The following is a 21,922-nucleotide window of genomic DNA, read 5'->3' as shown; positions in this document are numbered from 1 at the left end:
GCAATTGGTTCATCCTTTGGCAAGCATCTCCCACCCCCAAAGCAAACCAAAAGCAAGTTTAAAAGGAGATTCAGAAGTACAGTACCCCTCCTTCATGTAATCCTGTGCCCTGCCAGTCACATTTTGCTTCATAATGCAAAAACCATCCACCTGGCAGGTCTTGGTCATCCTCCTCATCTTCTCTCAGTGACAGCTTGGAATAGTCCAGAGCATGTGCATCCTTCCTAGGCTGCGTCTTCAGTAAGAATTTTCACTCCTGGGCAGTTTTCCTGGATGCAGATTTATATGGGTTCTTATGGTAGGGTCTTGAAGTTTCTGTATATTTTGGACCTTGTCCCAAGCAACTACTCAGAGATCTGGCTAAATCCTTGGTTAGTTAGTAGGAAGGGAGCAGTTTCCCAGCGCAGGTGGAGCCGCTCAGTATTGGTGGGACTACTCTTTGATGGTGGGACAGAGGGGGTTACATTGTACAGATAATGCTCATAATGCTGTCTTTTCCTTTCTCTTCTCTTTTCTCTTTACATTGCAAGTGCAAGGTTTCTAACACTGCTCTCTTTTGTGTTCTGCCCTTTAGGCTGCCACGCCTTGCATGCCTGCTGGCAATCATGAGCTGGTAAGTGACCTGTTTCTCCTCCTCCTTTGGCTGTTGCTTTCTGCCCTCTCTGCTGCTGCCTCAGGCACCAAAGGCATTTATTTGCACATGGACTGCAGAAGGATGGGCAATTGGAGGGTCTGCAAATTTACAATGAGGTGATGTGCTTCAGCTCTGTAAAATGTGCCCCAAGTAAGGTGAAGTGAGGTGAAGTTCAAAATACATAAGAGGGACAGCTCTACCACTCCCCCTCTGTCACACATGCACATGGTTAATGTATTTTATGTTATTTGTTTTAAATTGATTTTCTGGATGTTTTAAAAATGTATGACAAACAGATAAAGGGGTGGGAATAGACAGCGCAAGCAAGCATATTGCATTGTTCCCATATTAGAGCCATAAAGACTGTCAAATCATCCTTGTAATCATGAAACATCCTCTAGTCTCTGTTTACTGTACATTCTTTGTTGCGACCATCAGGGTAAATACTGTCTCCTTATCCTTTAAACACCCAAATGCAGAATCTCTTTTAGATAGGCTAACAAGAAAATCTTTTGATCCATTTCTGTACACTATGAAAGCCTTTATTTGTAAATGGGATTTTGCAGGGGGGTGTCCGGGGTGTGTGTACTCAGCATATGTATCTCACTCTCCAGGGACTCTCAGAGCAGCTAACAAAATTTTTAAAGTACAATAAAAAAACTGCAGTAAAACATAAAACAGAAGAGGGACAAAAAAGAAAAAACCCCTCAAAATTTAAAACAGAGATAGTGGGTGTTCTCAGATTTCTAAACAATGGTTAAGGATGCCCAGAAGGAGGTTTAGAGCAGCATGTGCTCCCCTCTCTCCACTCCTGTCTTAGTGCACTAGATTCTGCACTTCAGTCCTGCTCTGTTTAAAAGGGAACACCCTGATGGAACCAAAATGGGGAACTGCCATTTAATGTTGGTTTACTAACCACCAGGAACTTAAATCAGGATCAAGCCGTGGTTTACAATTCTGGTTAGTAAACTGATGTTAAGCCAAAGTTCCCTGTTTTGTACGATTGGGAATAGTGGTTTAAGCTGGCCAGGACTGCAGTGCCAAAGCCAGTGTGTTAAAGGGGAGAAAGGTGAACGGGGGAGTGTGTGGGCCCTAATCTCTTTCCTGACTCATGGTATAGGAAGGCGAGATAGTTACATCTATCTGCTTGTTGTTCAGGTTAAAACATAAATCTAAAACAGAAAATCTGAAACGTCTTCAATGGGTGATAAAAAGACATCGGGGTCAGGGGCCGGTGATCATCTCTAGGAAAGGCATCCCAAATAGTGGTATCACTACTGAGAAGGCCCTATCACAGGTCTCCCTACATTTCAGAATTGCAAGCTTTCACTATTAACTTCTTGGATAGGCAACATAGTGGTAAGGTAAAGGTAAAGGGACCCCTGACCATTAGGTCCAGTTGTGGCCGACTCTGGGGTTGCGGCGCTCATCTCGCTTTACTGGCCGAGGGAGCTGGCGTACAGCTTCCGGGTCATGTGGTCAGCACAACTAAGCCACTTCTGGTGAACCAGAGCAGCGCATGGAAACACCGTTTACCTTCCCATCGGAGTGGTACCTATTTATCTACTTGCACTTTGATGTGCTTTCGAACTGCTAGGTTGGCAGGAGCAGGGACCGAGCAACGGGAGCTCACCCCGTCGCGGGGATTCAAACCACCGACCTTCTGATTGGCAAGCCCTAGGTTTAGACCACAGCACCACCCACATGGTAGACTCTACCAAATGCTCAGCTCTGCACCCATACACACACACACTTTGGTAGGACCATTTGTCCCCACATAAATAGCTTGTTGGTGTCTTTCAGAGGGGTGGTCTTGCTGAATTCTAATGCTTTTCAGGAGGTGGCTTAATACCACTGACCAGGTGGTTCCCACCCCACCTATAGAAATATTTTGCTGCCTCTTGAAACAGTGGAGCAGCCTGGCAGCATTCCTCCTTAATGGTCCATTGCCATGTCATGGGAATAAACCATGCAGAGAGACATTATTGGGTATGGATAGGACTCAAGGCACAGGCCCATGGCACACTAATTTGCACATGCTACTTGATATAGATGCATCTGAGCAAATAAAGATTGCTGATGCTGAGGGTCTCATCAAAACTGAACTCAGCAGTGCATCCAGTTACCCTGTAAGCATTTTGTTTGTTTGTTAAACAGACCACAAGGGAAAGGGTCAAAAGACCCAGGGCATGGTGTAAAAGCCCCAAGTCTCAGATTCCCCAGGGCACCAGCTAACAATGTCCCTGGCCTTGTGTGTGCATCAGAGCTCCAGAAGCAAACAAAAGAATTGCTGTATTGAAAAGCTGCCCTCAACATCATTTATATGATACATTCCAGCATTGGCCTGATTTATCATCACTTCAACATGATTCTCCTTTCATTTTTGGGGAGTTTGTGTTGTTTTTCATGTGGAAAAGTGTCCAGCCTGCAAGGGCAGATTCTTCTGGCAGAGTCCATCCCTCCCATGTCTGGAAGGGTGGGGTTGGCTTAGTGAAAGCTCCAAATTGGTTTGTAACTCTTGCATATTGAAACCACCCACATGCTGCTCCAATCACATTGTGGGCCCCAGCATGGCTCTGCCAAATCTGAATAAATCAGAGTTTAGCTTTGGAAACCGTGTCCTTGACTCACCCAGGGAGGTGGGTGGTGGGAGGGAGGAGGAGGCTTGCTTGGGGGCTGCCCCTTAGCAGCTGTGCAATAAGTCTACTTGCAAACAGGACCTCTCTTCCATATTTTTAAAAGAAATCTGAAGGCAAAAAGGAATCTTCCTACTCTTCTTACTTGGGATTGCGGAGGCTAACATTTTCCATTCCAGGAATGCAATTCTTTTTTTGGTGCTCACATTTAAAACAGAAGCACACCCTTTAGTGGCAGGGACAGTTTCACCAAATGGGCAAACTGGAAATCACAGTGGTGGTAGGCTACGAATTTGGTAGCTGCAGGGGTGGTATGCACTTGGCTCAGGAAGAATAAATCCGGCAGTGCTTCCAGATTCGGCATAGACAATTAAAGTGGATTTGGCGCTCTTGTGCAACAAATCTGCTTACAAAAACAAAAAATCAGGCTTCTTTGAAGTAAGGAAAATAATGAGGAATTGAGGGATGATTGGTGTGACAACTTCAGTTTAGCACTATAGTAGGAGTGCTTGTCGGAATTAAGGTACTATTTCTTCCATTAGGTCCCCATATTCTTTAACTGAAGAAAGTCATGCAGAATGCACAGTCTGTACATAGACTGAGGACCTGGGAAAATGTAGGTTAGATGCAGATACACTTATGCAACCTTTTCAGAGCCCCAGTGTAGAGGCTTCATAATTGGCCTTAGCCATACCTCTTAACTTGCATGGTTGCCGTCTTGTGCCATGTAAGTATTTTATCCTTTGGGTGACGTCAGGCATTTGGTTCCATTGCAAACTCACAGCATCTCACCAAATGCAAGCTGGAAGATTTGTCCACGTCTCCAATAGGTGCACAGAGTTGTTGCTTCTCCTATGCCCTTTCCCATTCTTGGAATGGTCCTCCTGCTGCCAGACATGGCTGACGGTATGCAGTCTCTGTGTCTCAGAGCACTGGCATTGCCTTCCCAGCACAACGCAAATCGCTCCAGCAGATGGTTCTTGGGCTTTGTCGTCATTGCCCAAATCTTTATTTTTGTCTCTTCCTTTCCCCTGGAAATCTCTTAATGGTAAGTCAGAAGCTGTTAAGGAGACAGGCAGCAGGGCACTCTGGATCAAAGCTTTGCAAAGCCCTAAGTTGCCATGAAAGAGGAGCAAGGAATTCGAAAGAAGCTCTCTGTGCAAAAACAGTCAGCATGTTCCATCTGTGCTGACATAAACAAGTATGATGGGAAGGAGGCCCTGCCCTCCTTTTCATAGATGTTTCTTGTTCTCTACAAAAGCTGTGACAAGATTGGGGGTGGCAGTAACAAGGAGCAGTGTAGAACTTGAAGAAAAACCTATTGTCTTCCCCCTGCCCCAGTTTCCAAATGCCCCATAAGCGCTGCCCCACTTGGCCTCCTTTTCTTGTGGAACATCTGCCGCTTCTTTGCCAGTGTCATGTGAGTCACACACACAACCTGGTGCTCCCACACAATGAACATTACTATTACAGCTTCCTGAGCACCGGGGATCCTAGGAAATGTACTTTTCCCAACAGCGCCAACTATATTTCCCAGAGTCCCTTTCACCTGAGATGCTTTCTTGTTGTCTGTCACCAGAGTAGCTTCAGCAGCAAAGTGGGAATGGGAGCAAGCAAGGGAGGAGTTCTGCTTTAGCTCACATGGAAAGAGCCCAGTCTGTAATACTCATTTTGTATTTAAGGCAAGCATTGTATGTCTGCAGGGTTTGTATTTTGAGCCAAGGATGGGTGGATTTCAGCAATGTTATCAGTTACCAGTTGCTGGAAACCACAGGGCAGGAGGTTGTGCTCAGTTCTTACTTGTGGATTTCCCATAAGCATCTGGTTGGCCACTGTGAGAACAGGATCATAGCTGTCAACTTTTCCATTTTCTTGCGAGGAATCCTATTCGGAATAAGGGAATTTCCCTTTAAAAAAAGGAAACGTTGACAGCTATGAACAGTATGCTGGACTCGATGGGCCATTGGCCTGATCCAGCAGGCCTCTTTTTATGTTCTTAACATCCATAATTCTAACGGTGTTTTAGTATACAGAATTGCTGAAACAGGAGCTCCTGTATGTATGTAGGTCCAAGAGGGGTGTACTATAAAAACAGCCATCTTCACCAGCGGTATAATCCCATCAAATTCCACAAATTCTCTTGTCATGGTTCCCATGGTGCGTATTCCTCCTTCCCCCACCTCTGTCAAGCATAAAGCTCAGTGTGACAGGGACAAGCTCCCAGTCCCCCGCCAGTCTCTTAGCTGGGATGGAGAGTGGGCTTCTTAGGCGCTCAGAGGACCTTTGAAGATGAGCACAACAGGGACAAGCCCTCAGCCCCAGCTCTGACTAGGCAAGAGGACTGGGCTCATCATATTTGGCCATGGACATGTATAGAACACCTCTTGTAAGTTCCCTGTAACTGGGATAAGCCTCCATCACCCTCTCCAGCTTGGAGCTGGAAAAAGAGAGAGTGGGGGCTTATTCCTACACCTGCCCCTTCGGAGACCCTGCCCCTTTGGAGAGGAGCACAACATTTCATTGACTGCCACGGGTGGGCAAAACTTGTGGATTCCTGTCTCCAGCAGTAGCTGCCCACATTCCTCTGGAAAGTCACAAGCTGTGCCTAATGATAAACGGCTCTTGTCTTAGCTCCAGCAGTTGAACAGAGCATCTGTGTTCAGAGGCAGTATATCTTTGATTATCAGATGCTAGGGATAAAGCACAACACAGCTGTCTCATGATCCCTTGCTGGAATTACAAATGGCAGGGTTAGACCAAACTCTGCTCCCGATTCCCGTTATTGTTCCAATTTGGTAACTCTTGATACGCACGCCTCTGTTCTTTGGCTGGCATACCAAGGTCTGGAGCCCTTCAAATGCCCTGTGATCCTTTGCCAAAAGCAACTTGCTTGGGTAACTGGCTTGCTGGCATACAGAGCCCTATCTTCTTGGGCTATTCAGCGTTGCACCACGTCTGCACTGGCAGCAAGCCAAGGCAGCAGTTAGAGGTGGCCTCATGCAGGTACCTGCACAGAGCCCTGCCAAGCCATACACATGCCTCTCCTCAAATCCAGCCCCCCCCCCGTCAAAACAGAGCATTTTGACTATCTGCTTCTGTGCTCCTTTGCTGCCAGCTGCTTTGCAAGTTTCTTTTCACAAGTGGTCTGCTGCTTATTATCTCCGTACACAGATTAATCTCTGTGCACACACTGGCATATTTGGATGGTAAACACAGCATACATAGGTCCCCGAGAGAGCTTCCTAGGCTGGCCAGGGAAGTTTATCTGTGGAAGGCACATGCTCTGGTCTCCTTGGGACCGTTATTGTGGGTTTGTCAAGGAAGCTGTGCGGTGTGCTAGGAGCCAGCCTTCTCCTGAAGGGCTGCCTAAGAGACCTGTACATTTGCCAGGAACCCAAGGACTCTCCACAGTGGCACCATTGTGCAGATTTATAATGTGGCATGCTCCGAGTTCCTTGGCTGGTAGGCACGAGGAGTTGCCAGTGGGGAAGATTTATAACTCCTTCTTGCCAGCGAAGACTGCCCAAGCTAGGTGAAGGAAATGTCTTCCCTTAAAACAACAGCCATGCAGAATCCACGTTGCTCAGGAAGCACGTTGCCTTTAGCAAATGTTCTTCCTCTTCTGAGATGGATGTTCCCTTCCCTTCCCAGCCTGCCATGCGGCTGTGCTTCTTGTCTGTTTCTCATTTGTACAGAAGTGCCTTGGTTACACAGAGATGGGAGATGGCAATGTTGGGTCAAATTGTGCAGCGTGTAGGCATGGGATGTTCCTCTTCTCTGAATTAGGTCTGCTCCTTGTAAGAGAAAGACTTCAATTATACAGAGGACAGTCATGAATCATATGGCCAGTCTGATTCATTCTTGCAGATGTAAGCTAAAATATTCTTCAGAAATGTGAACAATGCACACAGATCAGGAGATTTTGCCAAAGAAGATATATGTTCAGCTAAGGAGGAAACCCTGAACTCCTTCAAAACAACTTTTCAATCAAAAGCTATGAGCGATATCTTTAAAAATATGTGTAATTAGTACATGGCGTATGATACTTTGAGATACCGAGTGCTGCCTTGAACTGCTGCCATGACTAATATGCTAGAGGTCTTATTTTTAATATTTACAGCAAAGCATCTTAACTAGTACTCTGGAAGAACAACACATAAACCACAGAAAACAGGGGTCTCTTGTATGCATTCAAACCGCCTTAGGCATGGATGGTGTTTCATGACGGCTGGCTTGCAGAGACACATCTACCTCCAGTGGCAGTGAGCTTTGCTGCTTCTGTTTACATAAATTCAGAAGGAGATGGGGTGAGGGGAGAGGGGGAAGCACCAGCTTTTACAGCTGATTCAGGAGATGAACTGGACTCCCTTGCCTTTCTGCGTGATCAAAGCTCAGGTTGCTAATTGAATTATGTCTGGAACATTTAACATCGTTCTGTGCAAGGAACCAAGGCAAATGTGTTTTTCCTACAGAGGCTTTTTTTTTTTTTGAAAGAGCAGAAGGATAAATTTATTAATTTGCCCATTTATTCAATTTGTATGCTGACTTTGGCACAATAAGGTCCTCAAGATGGTTCACAATCAAATCCATTTAGATTATTAACATTAAAACAAAACTAAAAAGTGCATTAAAAAGCCAGCTGTTATTGCCAACTTTTATAGTAAAAAAGATGTCAAATTACAAAGAGAATCAAATGAAATTTCAAGGAATAAAAATAAAATAAAATGGTTCACTTAGCCATCTCTAAATGATCTTAAAACTAGATGGTCCTAAATCCTCTTCTAAGAGTCTGAAGGGAACCCACCCAGATGATTTGCCTAGAGGTGGAATTATGCAGAATGAGCTCCATAATTGAAAAAGCCCTCATGGTAATCACTCAGCCCTCAAGAACAGAGCTTACTACTTGTAAGTAACCTAGAAAAATTGGCAGGTTGTAGGGGAAAACTCAAGACTGTTTGGCCAAACACTGTGATTCAGCGAACTGGCATCAGCTATTACTCTCAGATTTTTCTTTTGGCAACCCTCTTCCGCAATGCCTATTGCAATGCCTTCATTTGCAATATGAAACATGAATATTTGCAAATAAAAATGTGGATTTTCCCTGTGACTTTTAAAAGGGCTATGACCCTTCTAGGTGATACATACGAAGGTGCAGAAAAATGTGAGGTTGAGGCTATAGAAATAGATAGGGCGCGAGATGTTGGAGGGTAGGGAGGGGGGAAACATGAAATAAGTGGGCAGAGGTCTACACACACATAAAAAACATTTGGGATATTCTTTTTTCCAAAAGCGTTTTTAACAATACATTGAATTTTCCATAAGGCTCACTATCGCTGTCTAGTGTTACATTGTATATTGCACTTAAAACGTTTTATTTGTAGCTGTATAGGAGCAAGGTTTAACACAGAAGGGAGACATGGTTGTGCCGAGAGAGAAGAAAGAGTACTGTGGTGCATTGAAGGAGGAAAGGGAGCTGACTGAGAATAGTCTATAAAGGGCCAGCTCCACCGTTAGGCAGAGTGAGGCAACCACCTCAGGCAGCAGATACCGGGAGTAAGGTATTGGTGGGCAGAGATGTGCATGTCATGCAGATTCCCCCAGTGCCCCCTAAGTGAGCCAGCGGCCCCTAGGTGCACCGTCCCTTTGCCAGTGTTGAATGTAAGATTCAACTGTTAGTCCAGTTATTTTCTGTAGGTGGAATTGCGGTGTGTGTTTGCCACCTTGCCTTTTGCCTCAGGCAGCAAAATGTCTTGAGCCAGGCCCTGGGCTACAAGAAAACGCAGAATCAGAACGGTGACAAAATGCTTATTTACGATTAGCATAGCGATGTAGATCTCTCTGGTTAATAACAATTTAAAAATGGTTTTCCAAGTGAATTGTTGCGCACTAAACATTAACTTCCTCTCTTCCCATTAAAATTCAACTTTGTCTCAAACTGAGAAGTCTGGCCCACCTTCCAGGGACCTCTTGAATCTTTTCCCTCAGTTTTGAGAAGGAAGTAGAATTTTTGAACATTGCCTGGGAATGTGCAGCTTAGTACTATAAATAAGTGGGGGAACTTTGAACTTATGCTAAGCCTTCATGCTTTCTCTATCTCTCTCCCCTATACAGCCATCCACTGAGGAAAGTCCTGCGAAGCACTTAGAAACCCCGGTAAGTAATATGATTTTCCTCTGCTGCAGCCAAGAACATTTAGGAGGGGGAATGTCCCTTGGGAATCCCATTGCCTTGTGTGCAGTGGTTCTGCTCCCTGTCATGTGTCTTCCCATTTACTTCTCTGCAGCTTCTTAATCCTCCTGTCCTTGATCTCCCTGCAAATCTCAGGTTCCCACAACCTTTCCTATTCGGGCTTCCTTGTAGCCTACTATGTCTCTTAGCTATTTAGCAACTGTATTTCATCTGATTTCAAGCAGAGGCTTGCTCAGGTTTGTAAACATAATTCAAGCAGTCTTATAGTCAAGTATCACGTTCATAAGAACAATTACTAAACAGTTACACGTGGCACAATTTACGAAATGGATTCAGAAAATGAACTGTGGCATAGTGAGTCATGTTCAAAAACCGCTCTAGCATCCCCTGTGCTTAATTATACATTAAAGTAACATGGCCTTGTTTAAAACCAATATAAGCTACATTTCCGAAGGGCAGGCATGTTTTGAACTCGGCATGTTGAGTTGTGATATTTATATGTTGCAAATGAATAATGAGACCAGTTCAGTATGCTCAAATGCAGCATAAGGTGCACAGCTTCCTAAACTGCAGTGATTGATGGATGATGCTGTGATGGATCATGACTCGTCAAGAGGCACGCTGACTCTGTTTGCATATAATGCTAAGCCAAACTAGGACTTGGAGTGAACGTGTGAGCGTGTGGGCTTCTGAAGAGGCAGTCATTGTTGTTTTGCTCTTCCTGCAGTCCTCCTCCTGCTGCATTGCTGTGAGCTAAGCTGTGGTTTGTCTCAGGATGCCATCTGAACCTGGATTAATGGTTTGCCTCACTCCAGACAAACTATGAGCTGTAAACCAAGAACAGGCCTTGGCTATGACTTGTGATTTTTCCAGAGCAAGACAAATCACAAGTCTGAGTTCAGTCGACATGTTAAGCCAAACCATGGCTTAGCTAACACCAGTGCAGCTGCAGAAGGAGGACCAGAGGAGAAGCAAAGCAGTTGCACTCACCTCTCCAGGACCCCACACACTTATGCATTCTTAAGCCATGGGTTGACTTGGTGTTATGTGTAAGCTGGGAGGAGCTTGAGTTTCTCTTGTCAGCTGCTTGCGCCTCCATAGTAAGCCCCACCTCACACCTGGAAAACCATTGATTGCTGACTAGCAGGTATGTTCAGGGATTGAGAACAGTAGCGAGCCGGCATCTAAAGGGTGCAGAAACATCTGCTGAAAGAGAGATACTGAAAAGATGATGGCAACATATCCTGTACAATAATAATAATAACAAATAAAGAAAGACAAAATAAAACTTCTGGGGGAAATAAACAACTTTGAGAAATGTCAGAAAACAGCTTTTCTTTTTATCTCACACAGCGCTGTTTTTTAAAAGGCAGTTGAGGAATGCCAAATAAAAACTTCCTTGCAAATCCCCAAAATAAAAGTCATGTTCTGAAGCATTGAGGATAAATGAGTTCTGTTTGTAGTTTTTAAGAAGGCGGGGACTTGTTCTATGTGCAGTTGTGAGATGTCTGATCCCTTGGAGCTTCTGCCTGTGTGCTCCATTAGGGTATGAAACAGAGGAAGGGGTACACCAGTTCACAAAAAAGTATAGTAGAAATCCACAAAAGATTTTTTTCTATTGACAATGCAGTAATATTATCCTAATGCATTGGAATCACAAGAGCTGTTGATCAGGCAACAAATTTAATGCACTCAGTGGTAAGCTATAGCGCAAGGCACTTGCCAACAGACTAGAAGTCACAAAGGCAGACTTGTCAGCTATTGCCACTGTGGTGTCCATTAAATTTGTTGCTCTGACAAAGAGAAACTCAGTTTGAAACTCATTAGGGTAATTTTATTGCATTGCTATCAGAATAATTTGCTTATTTTTTTTGTCCCTTTCCCCTGTGCTTTGTGTGTGCTTGTGTCCTTTTCCATTTGTTCTGTTTGGAATTCCAATGTGCCAGTAGTCTTCTGTCTACATACAGTACAATTGAAACAGATCAACGCTAAAGGACCCAGTATCAAAAAGTGAGGGGAAACTGGTATTTTTTGAAGTTAGCCAGTTTGCTAAACCCCTTTAAATAACTGTCCTCATGGGTGGTCTACTTGTTTATGAGCTGCAGTGTCTGAAGTAGGGAGTCACAAAAGGTTGCACAGACTACTTCTGTGATTAGTTAAATTGCAAGAAACCCTTCTCCTAATCACCAGATTTAGACATTGCAATCTGTGATCCTCTACTTCAGATGTTTTGAAACATGAAAAGAGAAATGGATAATCTTTAGAAATATGACATCTGCTCTGATAGGATGGAAGTTTTATGAGATTCAAGGAATTTCTGGAAACAAAACTGTTATTATTTTAGGATGTATGCAAAACCTCTTGCCCCGAGCTGAATGGCTTTTGTACAAACACAGAGGTATGAAGAGACTCTTCCTGGGTCTTCCCTGTTTGTTTTCCAAAGAGGATTTTCTCCCCCTCCCTTTTTGGCTCGGACACCCACCTAAAGCATCTAGCAAAAGATGCCGGGAATACTAGGCTAGATGGAATGTGTGTTCAAGCCAATCTTGCATTAGCTTTGTCCTTCCTTATGAGGGGGTAGCATTGGATGCCCCTCCAGATAGATCCAGCCAATCCCTTGTGGTTGCCTTGGCACCTCAGGACCTTCAATCCGCATTGCCTGGGGAAAGTGGAGGTGACCTGGCATCATGAGATGGGTTGCTCCCTCCTTGGCCATCCAGTCGAAATTCTTAATAATTAGGAAAGCTGAAATCAAATCATGTGGATTTGAAATGAACAAGGCTTCTGTGTACTTAGGAAAACAAGATTCTTCTGGCACTGTCCCTTTTTTCCGTTACATGCATAGCCTTTAAACACTGATGGAGGCCCCTCCCTGTAGCTGAGCACCTATTCATTACCATGACACTCTTTGCTTATCAGTGGTCTCTTGGAAGAGACAATGATGTCTTCGAGGATTCTCAAACTGTTGTAATTTTACATGCAGTACTTAATTTTGTTCCCTTTGGTGGGCCATCAGTGGAATATGGGGGATGTATTTATTTATTTTAGGGACGCGGGTGGTGCTGTGGTCTAAACCACAGAGCCTAGGGCTTGCCAATCAGAAGGTCGCCGGTTTGAATCCCTGCCATGGGGTGAGCTCCCATTGCTCGGTCCCTGCTCCTGCCAGTTCAAAAGCATGTCAGAGTGCAAGCAGATAAATAGGTACCGCTCCGGTAAATGGCATTTCCGTGCACTGCTCTGGTTCGCCAGAAGCAGCTTAGGCATTCTGGTCACATGACCCAGAAGCTGTCTGCGAACAAACGCCAGCTCCCTTGGCCAGTAAAGCAAGATGAGTGCCGCAACCCCAGAGTCGTTCGCGACTGGACTTAACAGTCAGGGGTCAATTACCTTTAACTTCACCTTTATTTATTTATTTTATTACCCACCAAACTACTACTACTTCTTCTTCTTCTTCTTCTTCTTCTTCTTCTTCTTCTTCTTCTTCTTCTTCTTCTTCTTCTTCTTTTTATACAGTGAGTTTCAGACTATATACCCAGAAAGCTTTTGGGGTATTCCTCACTGAGAAAATCAGTGGTGCTGGACAAAAGTTCCTCCTGAAGGACAATTTCCTGGCTACTACCAATAATCACCTGCAATAAAAGTGGCTTGGGTCATAGGAAGTGTCACATCGTAGGGGTGATGCAAGGAAACTTCCATTTTCCTCCTCCCTTCTGCAACCCCCCTCACCCAATCTTGAAAAGTATTTCCTGAGAGATTCAATATTGCCCTGAATGGCATGGACACATGGAGCTGGTTGGAGGGGTTGGGAGATCACCCCAAACAGGGCACAGTGAACTTTTATAAGTAGAAAGGAATTAACTTCACTAGGGAATGAGTTAAATTTACTGCTTAAGTGGCCTCAAGTTCAGCTAGAAAGCTTCGTCAATACATGAACTTTTTAAAACAAAAACAAAAACCCAGAACCAATTCAGCACAACAATCAAATAAATAACAAACCAAGAGCAACATAATGCTGGAGGTATCCAGGTAAAATAACAGTACCTCGCAGTTCCTGTGCAGAATAGAAACAGTTTTATGGTTCCTAAAACTAGATTTCCCCAAAAAATCACTACAGAAAAGACCAAGTTCTTGCTTGCAACAACCCTACCATCTGATGGAGGCAGAATGCTGGGGACGCTTTCTCTCTCTTGCTCTCTCTCTCCTCTCCCCCAATGCCTGCTGTCAGTTAAATTTGCCTAAGGTTGAGTTTATACATTCTTGTAATTCTTCTATAGTTACTTATGATTTAAAAAAAAGTGCTGCTGCATGGATGAAAGCAACATAACAATTGTATGAAACTGGATGTTTGAGAAGTAGCCATGATCTAGATATGTGCGTTTATTTAGAGTAGAGGCGGAGAATCTGTGGCCCTCCGGATATAGCTGGACTTCCAACAGCCCCGACCAGTACAGCCCATGCCCAGGGATGGTGGAAGCTGTAGTTCAGCAATATCTGGAGGGTCACAGGTTCCCCATTACTGATGGAAGAATTACAGGTGCAGGAACTGGAAGCATCAGAAGTCAATTACTATTGGAACCATAATATGCCTTCTTTCCCATTTTCTTTCCCAGCTTTCCTTGTACGACTGCATTAGTGGAAACAGGGGGAAGGGTGGCACACAACAAGCGATTTTCAAACTTTCTAGTTTCAGGAGAGTCTTCCCATGCTCGCTTGTGGGGCAGGAGGCATTGCATATCAACCTGAGAATGCCTGTGGGCTGTAAAAGATTCAGGGAGCAAGTTGTAAGGCATATGGCCCGGGTTCCAACTAACCCAGAATGCTAACAGAAGCTCCCTCTAGTGCAACAGGGCATCCCCCTCTCCTCTCCACACAATCTCCCTGTGCCCCCTCTCTCTAAAGGGTCAGAAGACCTCCCAAGAACATCACATGAAGAGAGGAGAGGGCAGGTTGTTCTGCCTGGGAAGCAGAAATGTTTGCGCTGATGGAATGATAAGTAGAGGGTGACAATGAATTCCTCCTATACACCTCAGAGGCCACTGGCCAGGACTCTTTAGGCCTCACTGCAGCCTTGTGTAGACTCAAAATGCTCTCCAAAACCCACCTAGCACTCTCCAGCAGCAGCATGCATTAGGGATGATTGGTAGCAGCAATGTGCAAACTACTTTTAAGGAAATCCTGCCTGCCAGGATCAATCCTTGTTGAGGCACCCCTGACAAATTTTATTGGGGTTCCGAGGAACACTCATACATGATGACCTGTTAAGAACCTGCATGTTTTGAAGATTTCTACATCATTAATCCAGATGAGCAAAGCCCCCAATTTCCATTTTTTAACTCTCTATTTCTATGAATCCAGCTGTCAGGCTCATATTCTGCAGCAGTGACCTTGGTTACTAAGCCTTTTGGCTCTTGGTTGCTTTTGCTGCAACAGGCTGGCATAGAAACGGAAGCAAGGTGTGTGTCGAACAGTAAAGAAGGTGGTGATATTGAGGGCAACACTCTAGAATTAAGTGGGGTGCCAGCCTTTAAAATTTGTCACTTTCACCATTCCGCCTGGTCCTGAATTCTGGATAGGGTGCTTTCTGAGCATTTAATTTGCCTGGAAGCTGTTATTCCTATCAGCTGATATCTGCCTGACTCTTCCTCGTGGTGTGGGTGTGTGTTGGGGAGAGCGTTTCAGGAAGGGGTGGGGCTCCATTTCCACCAGCAGTAACAACAACAGGAGAACTGTTTGTGGTTAGTGTGTTGCATCGTAAGCCACAGGGACCCAACGGCAGCGTCAGAGACTGACCATGCCAAACATGGTGCCCACTGCGTGCCAGGCTTGTGCCGCTCTTTAATCAAACACCGTCCTTTTATTATTGTGGACTTCCTTGGATTGAGTCTCTGAGGAGGAGAGAGGGATTGCTCTGGAGAGAGATTTAAGAAAGAGTGGGCACCATGCCCTGGAAATGGATTAGCAAAACTGCTACTCTCCCGAAGGTAAGCCTTTGTTTAGGGTTGGAGGGGTGCGTGCGTGCTGTGGTGGAGATGCCAAGCCTTGTAATTGGATTTGCACATAGGAAAAGGGTGGGAATTAGTTAAACATCTCCAAATAGGGATTTGCCTTGAGCTCTGTTCTCTCTGGGCAGGATGGAATCTTTGGATCAGATCTGTATACGAGTTTTATGAACAACAACAACTGCAGTTACTGCATGCACATGGTTCTAGCGCACATCTCTTTTGAGCAGCCTCATGGAGTGCTGCTTTGATGGAAGGAAATCCAGATCTGGCTCTGTGTGCAGCTTGTTTTCTCCCTTCATCACAGCTAGCTGGCTCAACGAGCCAGGAGTAATTTGTTCTCATGTCTATGGATGACACCAAAAGGGGGGGGAAATATGGTGTTTCAAGGTTTTATTATCGCTTTAAAGTCTGAATATCCTATACCTCATATAATCAGAATGGTTTTTCTAATCTGTATGAAATTTATTTGACACTGAGAGTCTACTTGTTTTGTGGTATAGTCTGTAACTGAATTTCATAGGGATCTGATGGAGAATGGCCAAGTTATTCAGCTTAAAACTTTTGATTTAATGCCTGTGTGAGGCAGCACCTCCCCCACACTGCCAATTAATACCTTAAAAATATTCTTTTGGCAGTTATATCCAGCATTCAGGTATGTTGCTTGGACTTCTCTCTTGTTGAAAATCCACAGTGTGCATATAAAGGAATAAGGTTTCAGAGTTAACCAGTTGTAATAAATGGGAGCTGAGGCGAGGACAAGTTACGTGTGTGTGTGTGTGTTTGCCATTAAGGCAGGTACAGACAATGGCAGCTTATCAGCTTTAAGAGGTACACCGACTAGCACTTCCTGGAGACATTTCAGTGCCCACAAATGGCATGTGCAGCCACTTGAAGCCAAGCCATTAATGTGTGATGATACCTGCATGCCATCCTGCCTGCATGAATCTGCTTGGCTGAGAGGAGGCTGCGCAGTAACCTAGATGTGCTTTCTAGATGTGCCAAAGCAGGGGACCCCCCCCCCACTCAAAGCAAAAGTACATCCCTTCCCTCCTGAGATATAAACAGAACTGCCCTACCTCAGGCAGCAGATACTGAGGAGGGGAAAGGGAAAGTGATGGTTAGCTGTTGGTGGGCAGAACTGTCTGTGCTATGTGGGCTAATGTGCCTGCCACTTCAGCTGTGGTAAAGGACAAGGACACTGTCCTTTTACCAGTGTTGAAGTAAGATTCAATTCCTAGTCTGGTTAGGTTGTATATGTGGTGTGTGTGTGTGTGTGTGTGTGTGTGTGTGTGTGTAAAATTTTCCTGCATGGGATAGGTGGTTTAAACGTGTATGTGCATTTGAGGGAGTTTGCTAATGTGTATGTGTATTTTATTGTGTGTGGTAGTTTTGTGTGTCTCTCTGTGTGACAGAGCACGCTTATGTCTCTCTGTGTGAATGTGTATGAGGGGAAATGGTCCCCCCTCTGCATCTGCATATGTGTGAAGGATAATTTTGTAGGAGTGCATGTGGGAGAGAGGATGGGTGCCTTCTAAAATTGTCTTCATTTAAATTTCTCACTGGATGTTATAGATCTGAATTGTTTAAGGAGTGTGTCAGCTGCACTAGCGGTGGGTCACCATTTTTGCTTTGTGGGCCAGATCCTTATCTGCCTGTATGCTCCACAGATCCACTTTGACAGATGGGTGGGTCACCATTGACACCATGGGCAGGTTTGTTTGTTTTTGCCATGCCTACCTGTCAAATCCCATGCACAGCACTTCCAAAGCACCTGACAACCAGCTGCTTGTTGGCCACATGGGAACCACACCACATGAAGCTTGGCCAGACCTTGCTTGGCACTTGTGAAATGTTGAGCGTAAGGGCTTTCAAAGAACTTTCCAAACAACAGCTAGCTCAGGAATAGGCAAACTCGGCCCTCCAGATGTTTTGAGACTACAACTCCCATCATCCCTAGCTAACAGGACCAGTGGTCAGGGATGATGGGAATTGTAGTCCCAAAACATCTGGAGGGCTGAGTTTGCCTATGCCTGAGCTAGCTGTTGAGTGTTTGGGAATCACTGTGCAAAGTGCTTTGCAAGCTCTGTACTTAGCGTTTCCCAATCACCAAGAATAGGGGGGCAAAACTGCTTTCTGTGGGGATTAGCTGTGTGATCAAGTTCTCCATTGGGAACTCAGCTGCGAAGCGAATTGAGCAGGCTTGAACTCACTGCCCATCAGTTGAAGGGGTGGGAGCTTCAACCCTGTTTTCTGTGGGGATCAGCCACGCAGTCATGTTCTGAATGGGGAACTTCAGTGAAGAGCTGGTGCAGATGAATCTGTACGTGCCCCATACCAGACATTAGATATGACATTAGGTGTGATGCAGGTGGGCACACCTAACAGCCAAGGAAAATGGCCTTGCAGGCCAAATTGGGACCTTTGCTGTGCCAAATATGGCCCACAGGCCAGAACTTCCCCACCTCTCTGGTATAACACATGTAGTCAAGGACAAACCCATAATGACCGTCTTTAGGTTCAGCATGCTGCTTTGTCCTTGTTCCCTCACTTGGCATTTTCATTACTGGGACCCTATAATTCAGCAGCTGTTTTAGAAGTAGGTGATTAGATCTGAGCTCTGCAAACTCACCATGTAAGTTTGGGCATGGGAGTGTGGAGCCACCTTGGGACGAGAGTTTTAGTCACTAAAACTTTTAACAAATGCTTTTAACTGAAGATACCAAAACAAACAAGGTGTGAATGTATATTTTCCTCTCAGTCAGATCTTTCTTTAATTAGAACCCCCACTTAGTGTTTCAGATGAGGTCACAAAGTCACCAAACAAATCAAGCACATATGGAATTTTTGAGGCCATGGGAATGGTGCACAAATAGAAGCTTCCTGCTCATACAACTCACACATTTCCTCCTGGTGTTCTGTTCCATCAAGGCCCAAGCCAAGGCGAGCCAGAGTTCAGTTCTAATGGCTTGGGGAAGACCTTTTTCTTAGTGTGATGTTTTCAGCTCTGTAAACCTTACTGCTGGGCTGCTCCAATATGGTTATAATGGGGCTGTTAAATTCCCTGCATCCAAAGTTTTGTAGCATGCTCCGGCAAGACTTGCTCTCACTTGCATGTAACACTGAGCTAAACAGGCCAGATTTATATGGTTGTCCTTTGCATGGATTATTCAGTTCATGTGTGTGTGTGTGTGTGTGTGCGTGCGCGCGCGCATGGACCAAACTAGTCTTTCCAGTTATTCTGAGTGCTTTGAGATTGTGGCTTTTAAATATCCTGGAAAAATCTTGGAAAAGTGTTTAGCTAGGATATCATCTTAGAGCAATATATCAGTCGTACCGTAGCGAAGGTTACTGTGCTCTACTCTCACTTTTCCAAAATCTGACGCTGCAAAAGAAGTTAGCCATCTAACGTAACGTAAGCCATCTCTTACGTTAGGGCAAAGCCTGCATTTTATAATCTATCTGCGCCTTCTAGCCCCTCTCCAATTAATGAACCCCTTGATTAAAAAGGTTTATCAAGACTGCATGCTATGTTTGTGAACACAGAAGATTTCACTTCTCTGTAGTGTGCAGCATCTGACACATGAAGAAACAGTGGCTATTGTACAATTGGTCTGAGTTGGGGACCCTTTTGGGCCCCTGTGCATCATCTGATGGGCAGGGGATACAAATCTGCTCTGTGGAGGATTCAGGCAGAGGAAAACTTCCCCATGCATCAGCTGATGGGCAGGGAGTTCAGTCCTGCTTTCTGCTGGGATCTGCCCCCCCAGCTGTGCCTCTGCCTGCACCACACCTGATGTCACATATAAGGCCAGGTGTGGGGAAGGTGGGTGTGGTTTGCGGAAAATAGCCACATGTGCCAAATGGAGAACATACCTTTGGGGCTCCCCAGTTGTTAGAGCAACCCAATGTGTGTATATAGAAGGTGAACTAAACCCTAGTGTATTGTCCAAAACTAAGCCAAATCTCCATCTAATAGAAGCCGGTTAACTGGCAGGTCATTCATTAAAAGGAGTGGTTGTGATTCATCTTCTGGAATGCTACACTTGGCAACACTGAGATCTAAATTACTAGTTTCAAGTGATAGTGGAGTGAATGGAGCCATTCACAGCTTGCACAGAACTGATGTGCATTAAACATGTGCGGTGAACACTTTTCCTCATACACACCCCACAGTTGTCCATGGTGCTGATTGTGCCGGGCACAATGCAGTGCATGTACTAAAGCCATCCCCATGGCCTTGATCTAACCTTGGGAACATTTAAATTATGTCTTCTGAACATGGGAATATTCAGTCCTGGAACAGTTTGTCCTGCCACAACACTGACATAGCTGTGACAAGACAGTGCCTGAAAACCTGCCTAGCAGATATTCCCTTGACACCACAGATAAATTATAGGTGATCCTAGCACTCCATAGCTTTTCCTACCTTCAGTGATGGACAGAAGCCCTGACCTGTCTTAACTGAACAGATGTGATGAAGGCTAGCAGATTCCGTCCTGAGGAAATTTACTGTCATTGAATCGGAGCAAATACCTTGACTGGAAAAGGGCTCTTCAGTATCTTCATGGTAGTGATTGCAGCCTATGTGCTTGTGCAGTAAAACTGGCCTTGCATTGATATCTAGTCCACCAGCCTTCCAAGCTGCTGCTATTATCTTGACTGACTTTCGAGAAAATGAAACTCAACACAGCCTTTAAATTACTTCCTGCAGTTCTCCTCCTCTTCAATCCCTGGTGGCTTTTGTTCTGTCCAGCTTGATAAATAGTCTCCTAATGATCCTTGTTAGGGCCTTGATCCCCCATGTATTTGTAAACCCCGGCTGCTAATTGGCCAATTATCTCTGCTAGTAGGACCAAGGAATTCAGACTACAGCAGGCTCGGTCAAGGCATTGTGTGCTCCTTTTCCTCTGCTAAAGTAGAAGAAGCAAAATCAGTCCGGGATGTGTAACACTGGAGGTGAAGCTGTCTGCTTTTTCACCTGTGAAGGAAGACAAACAGGGTCCTCATATCCATGGGCATAGCCAGGATTTATATGGGGGGGGGGGATCAGTGTTGAGCTATCTGCCACACAATTGGTCAGCTAGTTAAGTATTTTTATTTACTTAGCTATACCCATGCCTATGCCACTTTTTTAAAAAAGCCTTCATTGAAACAGATCCCAGGATAGCGCACAACAGCAACAATTAGAAATAATTTTCACATTCAATAAAAGCAAAACATAAGCTATCAGAAAACCAATATATCAGCTGTCACACAACAACAACAACAACAACAACAACAACAACAACAACAACAACAACAACAACACAGCTGAAGTCTCAAATGGTAGCCCCTTTAAAAATGCCTGGGCACCTTTTCCACTATAGGTAAAAACCATGGGTAAAAAAAACAAAGAAAACAACTGGGCAAGAATGATTCTGAGCTTGAAAATTATCAGAGGGAAAAGGGTTAGGTGGTTTTTCTCCTCCTCTGTCCAATATGCATAGACTTCCTCGCTCCATCTTTCTTTCCTTCTTTTTGGTGGAGGGGCAGAGTCTCTGGAGAGGAAAAGAGCATGAGGCTTGCTGTTAGTTTGAGCTTTAATGGAAGAGACATATCTCGCCTTGGGCTTCTGCAGAGTCATATGGATGTTTCTGTCCTAAACAGCCCTTGATTGTGACAGGAGCAATCACAGAGCTCCCTCCTATGGCAAGAGGATTGTGTCATTGGTTGGTAAAGTCAACAGATATAAAACACATGCAACTTTACATGCCTGGATAGGCTTGCCTAAAGGAAAGGCCCTGGGGAAACACAACAAAGATGCTGGCCTGATTTCAAAGGAGGGACTTCTAAAGTATGGGTGCTGCCCCACTGAAAGGTTTATTTCTTTCAAGTGCAGAGCAAGTATTATGTGGCACCTGTAACAGTGCCATTAGGATATGGGATATTTCATAAGCCGATTTTTAAAGAATGTTGTGGATGGAGACATAGGACTATCACTTACAACATGCAAACTGATGCACAGGTACTGAGCAACAGCAGATTTTCATATTGATATGAGATATTCTTTCCTCTAGGAAAATACATGCACAGAGAACAGCCCCAACAGAAATCACCTCCCCCCTCTTCACCTTACATGTATCAGTTAGCTGTGCAGGTTAAGATAGTGCCTACTCTTTGCATAAATATTTCACAGCTCTCTTCTTCAGCCTCCTTACTGCCCGCTTGCTTTCATCTCCCTGTTTACTCTTTCCTCATGGGGCTTTTGTACATAGTTCCTTGCCCACCAATAAGTGCTGCGTGATCTTTTGTTTCTCCACTACAGCTGTCAGGATTTGGCTCTATTGAGAGGCTGTTGAACTGCCAAATGATCTCTTAACTCTGTGCAGAGCTCAATTGTCACCAGTAAATTATGTCTTCCACCACCCCTCATTTCAAACAGGAGGAGGCGAGGGAGCCTAGGGGGATATGTTTGGAAATAA

General features: G+C 44.7%; 1 protein-coding gene across 50 annotated transcripts in view; it reads left to right on the top strand.

The window, feature by feature from the left end:
- Positions 1–21,922, top strand: part of TNS1 (tensin 1) — a 319,529-nt gene that overhangs the window by 192,002 nt on the left and 105,605 nt on the right. For 45 of the 50 annotated variants that reach the window (XM_083583947.1, XM_083583945.1, XM_083583943.1 and 42 more), the window contains 2 exons: positions 575–613; positions 9,382–9,423. In XM_083583947.1, coding sequence (XP_083440073.1) covers positions 575–613; positions 9,382–9,423 — 81 coding nt within the window. Of the gene's footprint in view, positions 1–574; positions 614–9,381; positions 9,424–15,168; positions 15,441–21,922 lie in introns of those variants that run through there. The other 5 variants (XM_083583955.1, XM_083583952.1, XM_083583958.1 and 2 more) reach the window with 3 other exon arrangements.

The sequence above is a fragment of the Podarcis filfolensis genome, assembly GCF_964270895.1.
Source record: "Podarcis filfolensis genome assembly, chromosome: 1".
NCBI lineage: Eukaryota > Metazoa > Chordata > Lepidosauria > Squamata > Lacertidae > Podarcis > Podarcis filfolensis.
The sequence above is the reverse complement of the archived record's forward strand: the minus strand, read 5'-3'. Positions and strand labels throughout refer to the sequence as shown.